The sequence below is a fragment of the Palaemon carinicauda genome, chromosome 3 (assembly GCF_036898095.1).
Source record: "Palaemon carinicauda isolate YSFRI2023 chromosome 3, ASM3689809v2, whole genome shotgun sequence".
Taxonomy (NCBI): domain Eukaryota; kingdom Metazoa; phylum Arthropoda; class Malacostraca; order Decapoda; family Palaemonidae; genus Palaemon; species Palaemon carinicauda.
The window spans coordinates 180,155,605-180,173,298 of record NC_090727.1 but is presented as its reverse complement, the minus strand read 5'-3'; the positions used below and the strand labels follow the sequence as shown (position 1 = coordinate 180,173,298).

The 17,694-nt window shown below is 41.9% G+C and overlaps 1 protein-coding gene across 1 annotated transcript in view; it reads right to left on the bottom strand.

The window, feature by feature from the left end:
• LOC137638804 (probable chitinase 10) overlaps positions 1-17,694 on the bottom strand; it is a 341,653-nt gene that overhangs the window by 135,080 nt on the left and 188,879 nt on the right. Inside the window, exons 21-22 of the mRNA XM_068371185.1 lie at positions 7,103-7,290; positions 6,302-6,382 (exon numbers count right to left, since the gene is read on the bottom strand). Coding sequence (XP_068227286.1) covers positions 6,302-6,382; positions 7,103-7,290 — 269 coding nt within the window. The remainder of the gene's footprint in view (positions 1-6,301; positions 6,383-7,102; positions 7,291-17,694) is intronic.

Sequence of the window (17,694 nt, the reverse complement as noted above, 5' to 3'; positions counted from 1 at the left end):
TACCCTACGCCAATCACTGCGATTGTCCAAGGATCCACCAAGTGAAACTGCCACCTCTGCTAAAGGCATTGCAGGCATCTTCCACTGATGGGAGAATTGCCCTCCCTAGCAGAAACAGCCACCTCGACCACCCCCTCTACCACCTCTCTTCCCTCTGAAAGGTTTGGTCCCTTTCTGGTCCTTAGATGGAAAGGGCCACTTATACACTTTGGAGGATCTTGCAGATCTAGAAGTCGAGGGACAAGATGAGCTGGGCTGATATTTGGGGTGCTGAAAAGCGCTCTCATAAGGGCGAAAAGTGATGACTCTGTGGAGGAAAGAATCCTTGGAGGATTTTCTCCAGCTATCACCTGCTCTCTCTACTTCTTCTGGATTGAAGACAGAAGATCCCTCGAGGGTCGAGTTCCGAAGGCCCATAACCTCTAATTTTGGAACCTGCCTGTGGAACCTTCCAATCACAGTACCCGTTCTTTTAAGAATTGCATTCGCCCACAGGTTGATAGCATGGTGGAAAATTAACTCTAAGGTCCGGGTACCCAACAAAAGGAAGGATTCTATGGACAGTCTTGTTGAACCCTTGGAAAGGTCCACGGATTGAACAATCTAGCCCAATGACCCCAACCATAGGTCAAGCCACAAAGCAGCCTACATGGCGTACTTCGAGCCTATCTCTATGTTGAGGAGCTCTGATGCCAAAAGGGAGGCCCTCAACGAAGCTAGTCTTTGAACCAGGACACCCCTGGGGAGGGATTCTACCGAGGGGTCAAGAGTCAAGTTAGGATGAGGCTTGGCCTGGATCTCAGAGTACTTCCTCTGCAACAGGAGAGAAAGCAGAAGACATTGAGGAGAGGAACCTGCTCTCAGAGAGTTAGAGGTGCCAGCTATCTGAGAGATAGCCTTCCTTCTGGCTGCAGTCAATCCCTTTCACCATGGGAGGACTGCCTGGTCTTGGGAGGTTTCTGGGTGCCCAATACTTGGGCCAGAACCATTTCTTTGCCTTCCTGTGGAGCAGTTCCAGGATTTGAAAGGTTATTAAAGGATCTCATTCAAGCAAGGACATGCCAGAAGGCATGTTCCGACTCCTTACTCTCCGCCTAGGAGTGAAACTTCAGACTCGCTGCCTTTGGGAGGTATTCTTTATCAGTGTCCGGGAAATTGTCTACCTCAAAGCTTTTATCTGTAGAAGCCTGGGGTAGGTCAAGGTTGTCTACTGGGACATGAGAAGGAACCACTTCAGGAGATCCCTAGCTTGTTCCTGCCTTCGCGCTTCCCTCGCCTTAGTATTCTTAGAGATCATCTTAGAATCCTTCGACAATCTCCTAGGAGGAAAGTGCTCCTCTAAGATGGAAGTTTTAAAGGCAGCTTGCAGTTCCTTAGATTCCTGAGGCTCGGGAACAGAGACTTGTTCCTTCTCAGGTGGAAGGGAGACCGGACGTTAGTCTGGAGCAACTTTGATAGGCTGAAGCTGGAAGGGGTGAATAGAGATCTCCCGGAGAGAACTTAAGTCTCTATTAATGTGGGGTTGTATGATGTCTGCGTGAAGTGGAGTAACACGCGCCATCCTCCTTCTCTGCTTACCGTTACCTTTTCGCTACCTTTTCGCTCAAAAGAACTGGTACAACTGCAGTCTGAATTGTCCTTGGTAATTGGTCAATATATACAGTAGATGCCTTATGTACTGAAGGAATAGTACTGCTCTGCGCAGATCTACTCCTATGACCAGAAGCAGCGTCAGAAGATGACAAGGTCGACTTCTCCAACAGAATACTAGGGGTTATCAGTGGTTGGCACGGCTGTGGACAGGCAAATGGAAGGCTCCCAACAAGCGACTTTTGAAGTGTAGACATCAAGGTGGTGAACTAGAAAGGAAGATCCCTGACTCTCGACAAATCTAGAGTTTCCTTCGGTAGGACTGGAGGAATAGAACGCCATCCAGATTGGCATTTAGAAAGACCAGTGTCTCTAGGAGACAACCTCTTGGGCATAAGTGCATGCTCCCTAGTGATTCGCACATGACGGTAAGTAGATAGGGAACACCCACGAACTGGTTCGAGGTTCCTTGAATCCCTCCAGAATAGGAATCAGCCTACCACTAGAGCTGTCAGTAGCGAAGGACCTTGTTGGAGGTGTTGGATCCTTGCTTAATCTCGCAGTTGTGAAATCAGTGCATTAGACACTCACAGAAACGGCAAGTTCACTCACGATAATAAGTAATTTACGCACATGAAAGTGCGTGAATCACTAGTAGATGACACTTCTGAACGAGTAATACATGGTGAACGAGGAGGGGGTAGCCTCTGAGGCTCCTATAGCACCGTGGCACTGGAGGGGGTAGCTTCTGAGGCTCGCTGGAGCAGGAGATGGAAGCCTCCAAATGGGAGCAATGCATTGCGTTACAATGAATTATAGTTTGAGTGAAAAAATCCTTGTTTGTAACGTTAGAAAAAAATACTTAACAATTGTCAAATTTAATTATTTTTATTACATTTTTTAGCCCTCAAGTGCCCCCAAGAAAATACCTTAATCTGTTATTGTTTCTTTTAACAGGTAATGAAAGCAACACCCTACCAGCAGTAGGGAATCAAGTAGAGGTACTAGAATAGGAGTAACATTTCATAATCCTGCACTTGTTTACGTTGCTGGTCAGCCTGGTGAAGACTGTCAAAAGCAGGTACTGTACCCGTGTAAATTATCAGACTTGATGAACTAGGGAGAACCTGTTATAGATAGGCGGCGAGAGTGATTTGGACTCCCCTCTGCTTTTTAAGCTGGTGGACACATAGTTTCTATTTTTCTAACGTGGGTAATTCTTAGGATATTAGTGCAGTGGACACTTTAGTGGAAGAAAACCCCAAAGTTGAATATATATTCAGAGATTTTTTGACCAGACTCTGTTCACTCACTGTGTGGATCTTGAACTGTAATGTGGTGGGGTTCTCCATTAAGCGTGACGATTTCTTGTGCCGGCAGCTGGAAACTTTGAAAATGATTGTAGCATAATTTTATGATGTTACTATGCAATGTTTGGTAGGCTATTATCCCTCCCCTTTGGGTGTAACACTGAGGATTGTAAGCTTTGTTTTTTTTATTACTATATTTTTGTCTTTCTGACGTAGAGGTGAGAATGTAGAGTCAGGTCCGATATGCAGCCTTGCATTATAATCCCTTAGATATTCATGCAATCTAATTCAAATCATATTTGAATTTAGCCCAAATAGAAACACGGTTAGGTGTGCCTTTGTTTATACTTTTATATGGAACACATACGAGTGTCCAGCATTTGAATAGTTCTTGTTTTTGGGGTTATTCAAATAATTTTTATATCTTGTTATTTTGAGGCTGAAGTGTACTGGTATACTAGTTTTTATTTACATTATATATTATTAAAATTTGACAAAAAATGTTATTGTCAACCTAATTATTTTTTTTTCTTATTAAATCTGTTTCTAATAAGACTCTTTTATTATATTTCTTTTCTCCCACACCGTGTCCTGTTACCAGCCTAGAAATTTTTTCCTTTTCAACTAATGTTTAGTACTTACATAACCTGAAATCAACTTACCTCTGAATAATATTACGCAACTACTGTTCTAGCTAGGTCCTCTTGTCCAGTATAAAATCAAGGGGTGGTGCCCAGTGCCCAGTTCTTTTGACCTGTTACCCAGATATTTGGGTATTCCATCATTTTACCTTTTTGTGTAGTGAACATTGGAGTGTGGTCGGCATTCGTACTCTAGGCAGTTTGCGTGCTACATCTAGCCACAGTCCGCAAACCACTGCAGCGTTGGTGAGCTATGTGCTACCGAGTAGCACATAGGAGAGTGTGGCATAGGTGAATGCTTACAGAAGACACCCCAGACCTTACAAGGCACTGGAGGTAGCCTTGGGAGAACCTTCTGTACATGTCTTTTGGGTAGTCCTTGTCCGGTCAAGGGTCCTCTAGGAGAAAGATCAGCAGGTGATCTACGGGGTGTAGAGCACCGGGCAGATGGATAGTGCGAGCGCCTACCTCGTCCTCGCGAAGAGGATCTTCTCACTCTTGGACTCGAGCTCTTTGTTCGTGATCGTAAGCGTCACAATCGCTATCGTGAGTGCCTGGCTCATTATCATGAGCGGCCTGCTCGTGATCATGAGCGACCTGCTCATGATTATGAGTGCCGTGCTCGTGATGGTAAGCATCTTGCTCTTGATCGGGAGCGTCCTGCTCGCAACCATGAGTGCCTTGCTCACGACCCTCAGCACCTCACTTATGAACGTGATCGTTTTGCTCTAGATCATGAGTGTCTTGCTCGTGATCGTGATCTTCTAAATCGCGATTGTTTAGCTCATGATCGTGATCTTCTAGATCGCTATTGTTTAGCTTGGGATCGTAAGCGTACAGCTCGTGATCGTGAGCGTATAGCTCGTGATTGTGAGCGTACAGCTCGTCAACATAAAGCTCGTGAATTTGAGGCTCTTGATGATGAGCGTTGTACCCGTGATAGTGAGCCTTCAGCTCCAGATTGAGAAGAACGTCTCTTGGAAGATGAGCATCCAGACTGTGATAACCTGCGGTCTTTTTGGAGCGAGCCCTTGGCGCTAGAGTTAGAGAGTCATCGGGAAGAAAACCACTGAGATCACGAGCGCTCTCTATGATCCTTTGAATACCGTAAACGATGTTCAGTGAGTGAGCGTGAAGCTAGTGAAGGTGATCGTCCAGAAGGATGAGAAGGTGTTGTCTCTCGTCCTGGAAATCGGCAAGCTAATGGAGGGCTGGCCGCTGGAGGATCATCCTGCCTAACGTTTGCAGCTAGCAAGGTGTGTGCACGAGAGCTGGAACTTTGCCTGTGCGGAGAAATAGAAGGTCTTGGGTTAGGCGCCGATGTCGTCCCGGGATAGCAAGAGGACTCATTATCAGCAGGAGGCCGTTGAAGGAAGGGCCGGGAGAGGGTAAGAGATGGACTCCACACATGTCCAGGTTGAAAGATGTTGAGGCCACACGGGCCGGATCTCTCTTTGCACTACGCTGACGGAGAAGCAGTAACAATTACTTCGAAGGGGTAGCAGAAACCCCCAAGGACGGCCAAGCCTGAAGTTCATCTGCAAGAGAGAATGGCCTCCAGACAGCTGAAGGTGAATATGTTTCTCTAGGGAAAGTATCAAACCCCCAGTACCCAAAGGTTGCCAAGGAGTTATATGGTCCGCGCTCTTACCCAACCATTCCCCTGAGGAAGACGGGCAAGGAGGAGCTTCAGGAAGAGATCTAGGGGTGCGGGAAGAAGAAAACCAAGATCTTGGCCTTCTTCCTGTGACACTCAAATTTATCCCACTAGGAGGCAGGCAACTCCCTAAATTCGTCGCAGTGTGAACCTGCTCGCAACAACGGCCCCGGCACGGCGGACATAACAGATGGGGGTCGGTCTCAACCGATGACATGAAGGTACCACAAGGGCGAACTTTGTGGCCAGGACACATTCGCATGGGAGCATCATGAAGAAGCGCACTCACATCTGAAAAGATAAAGATAGCGTAAAGCGATACTTGTAGTCAATGGCTAAGCCTACAGCAGGAGAGAGCGGTGACATCCATTCTCTACCAGCCAAAAGAGAAAAGTTAAGCAGCTCACCGAGCTGTCAGTGGAGATAGATGGCTAGGGTAACCCCCAGCCACCCCCTAACTACCCACTACAGTAGTTAGGTAGGGTTGCCACCTCGTACTTTTTAGTCTATTAGCTACCTTTCAGCTTTGCCAAAAGAATATTCTATAAATAACGGTAGGTTTATTAGTGAAGGAACAATTTAAATATTAAGAAAAATAAAAATAAACAATCTTTCCCATTATCAGTATAGTAAATATTATCACAAGTCACACCATTCCTCCATGAACACCCATCCTATAAAATACATCTTTTACACATTTTCATGAAAATTACCTTCCTCTCTTGGTTTCCAAGAATGATTCTTACTGAACCCTACTGTGCTTTTGCTGCTCCACTGTTACAAGAGAATCTTTCCGTCAATATTTCTGCTGATAAGTTGTCCATTAACATATTGATATAAATTTCTCTTTTAATGTCATACTCCGTCAAATGACTACTTCAGTAACATTTAGATATTCTGGATTCTGGATATGCCAGTTTATGGCTCTTTTAACTCCTTTTTTGGAAATAGAGCACTATCTACAGAGATGATTAGGTAGGGGACTAGATCAAATTCCATCGGTCTTGGATGATGAGGCAATTCTCATACAAACATTTTTTGCTTTCAATGGATGAAAACTTCCATTTCATATCTTTTATACTTTTCTAATACTTTTAACTTACCTTCTCTCCAATAAGCCCAGTTGGAATAATAACACACGCTGACATATTCCTTGGCATTGCTGCATGCTCCATCAGTTGTACCTTGTCAAAGAAAGCAAGCTGTACAATTCTATATATATGAATGAAAATAGGAATAAATTAAAAAAGCTGTATTTCATCAGAAATTTGGTAAAAACCTAATCACATCTTACATTATTTTGTCATTATGATAACAAATATACTGATGTTGAGGTCTGGTTACAACATTAAAATCCTCTTCTTCACAATATATACAATTGTAACAGATTCGAATCAATATTGGTTTTCAAAAGTATCATAGCGACAACAGTATCTCTGCCCATGTCTATATGGATTCAATTTCTCGTATTTCCTGGAAACAAAACCATTTCATTCCTTCAAACATTAGTCAAATAACATCTCCTACTTTACTTCTACAAAGCACATGTGATTATCAGTGTGAGTTTTATTCCTTCAAAGGACACCCGGTTATAAATATTTCAATGCTCAATCATTTTCATTAATTATCACTCCTTCCTAAAACATAAGTATATACATATATTCCAACATTCATAAAACTGTACAAACATTCAAGTCCATGTTCATATTACTATAATTTTACAATTTCTCTTTCATACAGTAATTAGTTCTTTCTCTTATTTTGAACTAAGCTATTTTTCACATTGGGGCCCTAGAGCTTGAAGTTTTCCCTATTTCCCACTATGGTTGCAGATTTGCGTGTGATGATCAAGATGATGATGATAAATACAATTTTCTCCCTACAAGAACTGATGATGGGTTTACCTGTTGTTGATTCAACAGTCTCTGGCTGTTCTGTGACAACTGGGCCCAGTGTAACTGGGCTTGGTGTTGTTGACACAGCCGTCTGAGGCTGCCCTGTTATCACTGGTCCCTCAGTAACTGGGCTTTCTGTTGTACCGCAAACTGCTGAAGTACTTAATTCAGATTTCATAGTAGAGAGTAAAGGATATCTGAAGAGAAATATCACAATTAGTCATAACAAAGTACAACAACCTGACTTACAGAACATTCTGATTTGTGACAAATTTTGTTTTAATTTGTTAATGCAGTACATAATGAGAGAGAGAGAGAGAGAGAGAGAGAGAGAGAGAGAGAGAGAGAGAGAGAGAGAGAGAGAATGGGTACGTGAAATTTCAGAAAACAAATGCCAAATATGAAATAGCAGGAGTAAAATCGCCTAATATACATACAACACTAAAGTCCCTTGATATTCAGTAATAAACTTATACTGACACTTGCAAATTATAATTCAATCTTTTTACATTTTACTACTTAAAAATAAAGTTTTTTTTTTTTTTATCAAGAAAGATGGGGTATACAAATGTTATAAAGGCAGTACCATATATTTGAGGATCTCATATCTCTATTACCTAACTCTTACAAAATGTTATGGGATAAATGTATTACATTTCACACTAAAACCCATTTCACAAAAATAGGAGAATATTCCCCAACAAAATAAAAAATAAAAAATAGTGTATAACAAACATAATATAATCATCAGATAAAACTTTCATATTGGAGGAATGAATGTCACTAACACTAAACACGTGGTTATTTTTTATTTTTCTTCTTAAATAAACTCCCACTTTGTGGCCATTTAGATAACCCATTTTGCCAAAAGATTCATTGAAATATGACTAATTTGTAAGTAATTTGTATTTTTCCTAACATACAAACCTGGAGCTATTTATAGGGGATCACTTTCGGCGAAGCTGAAAGACGAGCCAAGAAAAAATTTAGTGAACAGTAACCACCCAACTGACTAGTTAGCGAGGGGGGGGGGGTAAACTGGCTACCCCGTTCACTCACACACATTAGTTGAGTAACCACTTTGCTTTATGGCAGGACTTCTTGGGGGATAGGGCTGGCGGCCAATTTGTATAAATAGCGCCAGGTTTGTATGCTAGGAAGAATACAAATTACTTACAAATTTGTCCTTTATTCTGCCACAAATACAAACCCTTCGATATTTATTAGAGATGACTTAACTCTTAGGTGGGAGGAAGTCCTCACCAACTGGCTTTGGCAGTTGGTTTAATTCGATATGGACTGAAGGTAGTAGGAACCCTGCCCTCGCTAAAATAGGGGGTTATGCGTCTTTAGCGGCCTCCATAAGCTCTGCGTTTGTGATACTAGCAATGTAGCTGGTCTAGTAATAGGATCTCGAGTCATAGTAATCTGAGAGTACTGAGACTTTGCCCAATAGCCATCAGGGGTATTAGGGAGGCAACAAGTATTGTTTATATACTTAGGATACACAAGTGAAACGAGTCTTTATTGCAGAGAGGAGAGGTCATCAATGCTGAGTTCCCCAGTGGGGGAGAAGGTGAAAGGAAGAAAGAGGCCAGTCATTCTTTACTCATTCACCCTAGACTAACCCAGGTAACCTCAGCCCTAAAACCCTCTGCTACTTGTCCATCAAGGAGCTTGATGTCTTTATGACCACTTATTATGAGGCCATTATATGACTAATGTGGAACGTATCCATGTTCCTGTGGGTTACATCTTGCAGCTAGTGGGCGGTAAGGGTTGTCTGATACTTCCATACGCCCGCTTGCAATACCTGCAAAACAGAATTGTATTTCTTGAATGCCAGGGATGTTGCAATGCCCCTGATGTCATGAGCTCTGGCTTGTTTTTGAGGAGGAGGATCAGGATTAAGCGCAGAGTCAATGACATTGCGGATCCAGGAAGAAATTGTATTTCTTATGAACCTCCTCTTGATCTTTCTCGTGTTGACAAACAGTGCTGACACACAGGGCAAGCTGATGCTGTTCTTTTGAGGTAAAACCTCAGACTCCTTACTGGGCAAACTACCAACTGGTCTGGGTCTTCAGTTACAAAACAGAATTCTTTATCCGGAATGGGCCAAATCTAAGATCCGACTCACTCGATTTGGAGTCTTAGCTATGAACTCAGGGATGAAGCTGAGTATTACTTCTCCCCATATCGTTAAGTCAGAGACATCATAAGGTAAACCATGCAGTTCACTGACTCTCTTGGCTAAAGCCAAAGCGAATAGGAACACTGTCTTCAGGGTAAGGTGGCGATCTGTTGAAGGACCGGGACATGTTCCAAGGAGGAGGTCTAACTTCCGAATTGGGACAAGTAATCTCATAACTACGTATGAGTAAGAAAAGTTCTAACGAGGAGGAAATATCTACACCTTTTAGTTTAAAAGCGTGATTCTGCTATTGTTGGAATAGGGGCATCGAGGGGAGTGATACTCCTTCCACGACAATAGCCACAAAAACCGACCACTTCGCCTAGAAGACTGACGATGAAGAGTGTCTGAAGTATCTAGGCGGGGTGTTGGACAATCTTCAGGCGTAAAGTTGAAGCGAAGCTACGACTTTGTGGAAGATGTTGGTATGTGGCTGTTTGAGTAGATTGTGACATGGAGGAAGTTCCCTCGGAAGCTCCGTCAGGAGCTGCATAAAGTCCGGGAACCATTCTTCGTGATACCATAGTGAAGCTACTAGGGTCATTTATAAGTTCTTGCTTATCCTGGCTTGGTTAAGAACCTTCTCATCAGACAGAACGGGGGAAAACTTTACACATCTATGTTGTCCCACCATTGTTGGAATGCATCTTGTCACCCAGGCCTTGAGCCTTGGGGAACACTAGAGTGGGAGCCTGAAATTCAGGGTGGTGGGTGGTTGGGAACAGGTCCACAGTCAGAGAACCCCAAAAAGTTGTTATTATTATTATTATTATCATTATTATTATTATTATTATTAATTGCTAAGCTACAACCCTAGTTGGAAAATCCGGATGCTATAAGCCCAGGTGCTCCAACAGGGAAAATAGCCCAGTGAGGAAAAGCAACAAGGAAAAATCAAATATTTTAAGAACAGTAACATTAAAATAAATATAGCCTATATAAACTATAAATACTTTAACAGAGGAAGAGGAAGAGAAATAAGACAGAATAGATGTGCCTGAGTGTACCCTTATGTTAGGAGTTTGTTGGCTACTAGATGATTCAACCTCCTCTCTGAGCCCACTATCTGAGTTGTTCTGTTCAGATTGTCTGCAAGCACATTCCTGTTGCCAGGAATGATGCAACCGGATTGGGACACCTAGCTGTCTTCTGTCCATCTCAGCGTGTCTATGGCTTGATGGTTCTCTAAGAGATTTATATGCTAGTACCTTTCTGATTTGTACCAAAGGACGGAGATGGTTTGGTGCACCGTATGGGCCGCCCACCTTCTTTAGATGCATCCAAAAAGAGCATCAGTTTCAGAGGGGGGACGAGAAGATTGACCTCTTTGCGGAGGTTCATGTCTGCCACCCACCATCTGAGGTCTGTCAGTTCTTCTGACCTTAGTTGAACCACGTTGTCTGGGGAATTGTTTGCTTGATTCCACTTGCACTTGAGGCACTCTTGGACCCATAAGGAAAGATTTTCGCCCACCGATCATCGGAAAAGGGGAAGGGCACTGGACTACTTGGTTAACCAATTACCCCACAGGGTGCTCAATAATACTCTGAGATTGTAACTGTTGTTCTCCTCCCCTAAGGGCTAGTAAGTTCCTTTCAGTGGAACAGGTGACTTTGACTTCAAATAAAAATCAATGCTCCTTGGTTTGTCCCGATAGGTTGAGGGATTGTGTAGCAAGAAAACATCTCAAGTTGATGTCAAGACGTGCAACTGATTGCATGCCTCTTTCCAACCGCCACCAATCTAGTGGGGGTTGGCCGATTAATATTGATACAAATTGGTAAACCAGGTGACAGGTATTGCTTATTTTATTACAGCGAATCTCCTTAGAGATCACTTTTTGGACAAGAGACTGGTCAGTGACTACTGAACACACACAGCTATTCCCAAAGGATAAAATTGAGACTTATCTACGAACCAGTAACACAGACAGGGGAGTTGGACAAACATACGGGCGTAGCCTGAATTACAGTTGTGTCCAGAACTCTGTTGGACTGGGATTTTCTCCTTGTGAAAGGCGAAAAAACGTTTGTATTTCTTTGTCTCCGATGAGAAAAAACGGCATGAGTATTGAATGTTCTCTTCTTAGAAAACGGATTCGCTTATGAGTTTTAGGTGTAAGTATCTTTTTTAAAACATGAGACCTTCGATCAGAAAGAAATGAAGGAACGGCCTATGAAGGCAGACCGCGTATGTAGTGTGTCTGGTTACGGGAAGGTAGAAGAGTAATGTATAACTTGATTTCCCGTAAGGGATATAGCCATCAATCAAATAACTTATTAGAGTTCTAATTGTAAGATGGTCTATAGCCCTTGCTGGCAAAGAGATCACTTGCATACACATGTACCTGCCAGTCTGCGGTAGTGCATGCGTATTCTTTGCCTCCAGGTAAACGTTTGAAAACAAATTTGAGCCCAGTTGAGGGACTAATGTATATGCGACGAATCGCAACATTATTGCCCGAGGAATCTTTGATCGTCGACTAGCTATCGTATTTTTTAGAGATGTGGGCGCATACACCCACAAACAAAACATACAGTTATTGTATCAACCATTCCTCCGTTGGTGGGCGAACCCCGTGGGCGGGGCTCGCCAACGTTCATACACAAAGTTATCTGGCCACCTTGTGAGCGGGGTTTGTAATGTTCGTAAATGTGATGAGAAGTTCTTGAGCCTTTCATGGAGCTTTAATGAATGCCTGTTGAACTTATATAAATCTTCTCAGGGAAGAGTTTCCCATAAAGGGTGTAGTATCGTATGTGAGGGTTTACTCAATAAACACATATATTAAGTAGGTTTGTATGAGGTTGCCATCAAACTCTTTCTTGTATGGGGTTGCCATCGAACGCTTTCTCGTAAGGGGTTGTCATCAAGCACTTCCTCGCTAGCGAGAAAACCTACCGTCTAATGTAGACAAAACCCAGCCAGAGGGAATTGAACTTGAATGTAAAAATTCTTTTTGCTCTGCTTCCATCCCAGAAGTAGCGAGATTGACACTGATCTCACAGAGGGTGAAAGTTTCGCGGTGATGAGAGATGATCATGAGCCTCCTGCTACCCCAACCGCTAGTTAGTGGGAGTGGGGGGGGGAAGTGACGATGGTTCATCTGAAGACTAAAGGCATGGAGCTGGCGAGTGTAGAGCGACGTTACATGTCAAGTTACACTGCTAAGTCATGAGACGATGTTCTGCCACGCGACGCTGCTATGCAATGTGACGCTGTTCTGCAGTATGACACTGTTGTGTCGCGCGATGTTGTTCTGCCGCATAACGCAGCATAGGAACGAGCATGGATGTTGGTGACCAAACCCAGGGGTGGGGTAAACCTTAGAGCTTTCAGTGAAAGCTTCGGGTCGCACGAGCCGTGAGATTCGGAGTGATGACAACCAAAGGGTTCTATGTCATGGAAACTTGAAAAAAATGGCTGAGAGCCTTGTCGCGCGAGTCCGCGTGACGAAGACCCAAAGGTCCACAAGAGTTACAAGAGCCCGGGGGCTCAGTATAACCGATGAAACGAGAGCCCGAAGGCTCAATGTGACAAATCTTAGGAAACTTGATGTTACGTGAACCCTAAGGTTACGAGAGCCCAGAGTTTCAGCATAATGCCAGTCAAGATAGTACAAAGACTCATTGTGACACCAGTCGTGAAAGTCTAAGGGCAACATGAAGAAGGAGAGAAAACTCTATGTTACAAGAGCTGAAAGTCTCGTCATAACCAGGGTTACGAGAGTCCGAAGGCTCAACATAATAATAGTTATGAGAGCCTGAAGGCTCAGCTTGACACGAGAGCCCGAAGTCTCAGCGCGACACAGATCACGAGAACCCAAAGGCTCAGCATGACCAGGGTTGTGAGAGCCCGAAGGTTCCACGCAATGGGAGAAAGAAGACTTCGGTTTACCAAAGCCCAAAGGCTCAACATAATGAATGGTACGAGAGTTCACAAGCTCTACATTCCGCATCGTGACTGAGACCAAAAAGTCCCTGGTTGTGAGAATCTGAAGGGAAAATCGAAACCAGAACTTGAAGGTTCGGTGTTTCATAAGCCCGAAGACTTAGCAAAACGAGGTCCCAAAGGCCCCAGGTTATGAGAACCTGAAGGAACATCGAAACCAAAACCCAAAGGTTCGGTGTCCCACAATCCCGAAGGCTTAGCGGAACGAGGACCAAAAGGCCCACGGTTACAAGAACCCCAAGGTTCGGTGTCCTGCAAACCCAAAGGCTTAATGAAACGATGAACCAAAGATCCCATGCTGCCGGAACCCGAAGGAATATCGCAATGAAAACCTGAAGGCTCCAGATCAAGCAAGCCCTATACGGGATCGTCACGAGATCCCGAAAGGAGATTGTGACTTGAACACGGGGGTTCAAAAAGACGTTTCCTCACCACAAGAGGAGGAGCACGACGTGGATGGAGAGGGGTCAGAAACCAATCCTCCCGATGACCACCCGAAGGCCAACGCCCAGCTCAATCCCAAGAAGCTTCCTCTCCCTAGAAAGAGATCTGTTCTCCCGAAGGAGAACATCCCTAGGACTAAGCTCTGCCCTGCCTGAAGGAGAAAATCGCCTTAAACTAAGCTCTGCCCTGACCTTGGGGGAAATGCGTGGGCGTAAGGAGACCACTGACCACAAGAGATTCTCTCGCGAACGAGAGATGTTGCCCCGGAGGAGTAATATGCCTAGGACTTTGCTCTCCTACCTCCCCTGGAGGAGAAGAAATGTTTATGGCGTCGGCCACGACACCAAAGTCAGACCGACAGGCAGCAGCACGTGCACCCACACAACATGAAAACCCGAAGGTTGAAAAGGAGTCTCCTACCAAAGGGGGAGGAGAATGCCCAAGAAGAAGAGAGGTCCAAAACTCCTCCTCCTGACGGACCCCGAAGGGAAACATCTAGCAAGATCCTCCAGAGAGGGAGTCTACTCTGTCACAAAAAGCTGATCACAAGCTTTCTCTCCTGAATGAGAGGAATGTTCTCCTGAATAAGGACCTCGTCTACGACTATGCTTTCCCCCCCAGTCCTATGGAAAAAAGCATAGCTTACGACACATGGTGGTCACAGATCAATCTCTCTTACGGATGATAAAAGTCCTCCTGGAGGAGGACCTTGCCTTGGACTGTGCTTTCCCCCAGCCCAAGGGGAAGAGGCGCAGTCTTTGGCAACAAAATAGCAGATACTGATCTTCGTCCAGCTGTCAGCAATCCTCCCCGTAACCGGGATGTTACTAAACGGCTGCTGAAGGGAAGCTCTCTCTCGAAAGGGAGAGCAGCCCAACACCTGGGGAGGTTAACTCTTCCTTGGACAGGAGAGTTCTACAACCCCCGGAGGCGGACAGAGTAGTATCAACACAATGGCAACTCCCTTGCAGCGGAAGCCAAGTCCATGATACACTGTCACACAAACAACAACTGTGATAAAAAGTTAAATATATATAAAAACATACAAGTATGTTTTCGTATATATTTATAAAACGAATAAGAAAAACAGAATGAACTGTTTAACAATCAAATGAAAAGTCTTGCAGGAGAGAGCGGCAGTATGACCGTCCTCTAATGAGCCAGAGAGCAAAGTGGTTACGCAACTAAGGTGTGTGAATGAGCTGGGTAGCTAACTACCGGGTTGGGTGGTTACCCCTCGCTAAAATTATTCTTGGCTTCGCCGAAAAGTAATCTCCTATAAATAGAAGGGTTTGTATTTGTGACGGAACAAAAAAAGTTTTCTTGCAACTCTCCCCACACTTCTCCATATAAAGTTTTACCTATATGAACTGATTTTCTCAGAAACCAAAATAGGCAAGTGGAATAATAAATGAATATAAAAAGATTCCGCTGAAAATAACATATGTTATAATAGCATCCATAATGGTAAATAACAAAGGAATATACACTATTACCATTAAAAAACTGAATACGCATATAAATAGGTCCTTGGGTTACAACAGAGCTTCATTCCTGTGACCAACTATACAGTAGAACCTTGCAAAAACGAACTCTGTTATAAAGGATTTCAGATAATACAAACTAAATACAGACAACTGGATCACTGCAAGAAGTACTGCACTGTATACAGTTCTGAGATACTGTACTTATATTCATTTACTGCATATTCATGAACATACAAGTGATAAAACCATTTTAAACTGGTTTATTATTTGCATATCTTCATATTAAATATCTTATTCAAATACGTCTACAACAATGAAATCCACTTATATCTATCCAAGCCTCTTATAAAATGTACGTTAAGATGAGTTTATCTTAGGGTGATTTCAAGCTACTAATCCCAAGGATATGCTAACATATAAAATATGAATAAAGTATTCTTAATAAAAATAATGATATTACAAATTTTATTTTACTTATTGTATCCTTAGAAATTCAGAATAAACGAAATAAAGCTGTTTCTATACATATTATGTTTTTCCTACATATGATGGACAAAAAGAAGACTACTGTACTGACTTGCTTAATTTCATCGCCAGCACATTGAACAAACAAATGAATGAATGCATTTACACACCAAATTAATTAATGACCAAATTAGCTTTTATTAGACTGTATGAAAACTTTTATTTATCATAAAGTGTTTTGAATAAGTTTGGAAATTGAATGTGGGAGACAGGCTGAGAAAATGTTAACTTCGTCAGCTAATATTTTCATCAGATAATTCAAGCTACTGCTATCGAAAATATGCACACATGAAAAATTATATTTTCAATATAATTTCCAAACTTATTCAACCAATCTTATAATAAATAAGTTTTCATACAGTCTGATATAAGCTATTAGTATTGTTAGTTATGACTTAGAACTGTAAATAGTGTAAAAGGTATGTTATTTGTATAAATTTAATACATTTGTTTTACTATCTTTTCATTGACGGTTGTACTGTTTTTTTATTATCCACTTTTGTATCTGTCACATGTCCTTCAAATTATCTCATAGATATTTCCTTTTGTTTCAGTAGGGAACTAGCAAAAACCATAATTTACTGTTCACTTGTTTTGCAAATAGGTCTATGGCTGCCACAATTAATATAGGCCAGTCTACACTGTTGGTGCATAGCAGTAAATCGACCATAATGCCACCTAATTCTTCTCCGGAATATTTGAGTAGGGTACCTACTTAGCCTATCCCGTTATCTGAACACAATTAGGCTATTCTCCCCATAACATTAAGTAGTAAAACTTGATAATAATTGTTGTAAAAGGTATTGTTAAATGACACTGAATCTCAATGTTACTTATTTTGAATGTTTTACATCTCTTGAAGATTTACCCAGAACGGAAGGTGATTGTGAACAGAGCTAATTCTTCATGGATGTTGAAAAATGTTGGACAAATTTTGAAAATGAGCAAATCTACAACAGAACTGATCACCAAAAAAAAAATGAAACTTTAGTTCTTTGTTAACAAAAACCGATTTAACCTAAGTCAGCAGAGATCTAGGCACTAATACATATTGGTCACAAGAGGTCATAAATAATCTAATAATTGTATCGCCATGCCAACTGTATTTACAACCTTGATATTTTTTTCTCATTAAAGGTATTAATTTTTTATTCAATTTTGCATTAAAATAAGATAAATATTTGTTTATAATTTGCTTAGTCTACTCCTTTATTAATCTGACCCCAACTCCTCTACACTAATATAGTGCAACGTTTGGAATAAAAAACCTTTCCTTCTAATAATTCTTATAAAAGTACTGTAAATATGATCATGCAAAAAGAATTCACCTAAATGTTCATTTGCTTGTTGGTGTCCTTGCCCATAACCAAAACAAGAGGGGGGGGGGGGGGTGACCATAACTAGTCATGTTTAAGATGGGATAATTTGTTTAGCTGTGGGTTAACAGGTTATAACCTGATAGTGAATCTGTGGGCTACACCCGGCAGCAGCCTGCTAATCACTACAATGTGATCATTCGCTCGTGATTGGAGATGATACGTAAAAAACCGATTTCCCTTTTGAGAGTCCTTAGTTAGAAAAACTTTACCGTACATAGAATCGACATTATTTTATTTTTAATTTCTAAGAATAGAGTAAGTAAAAAATTATCAATATCATCTTTACACAACCAAACTAATCCTATACACAAATGGTTTCGTAATTTATCATAATTAAAATTTGCCCTAATTTTTTACTTTGTTTAGTTGAAATATTGTCTTTCACTCAGATATATATAATAATTACATTTCCATAAATACTATACTAGTATAGTATTCTAGTGCATATATTTTATATTATGTTGTGTGATGTTAATAGTAGAGAAAGTAGTAGTAGTATTAGTAGTTCACAGATTAATCACTACAGTTTTCCAGCGTCATATTCAGGTTGTTTTGATTTGAACCGTATTTGAAGTGATAATTTTTTCATGCATTTCATTCAATTTACATTGCTTAATCATG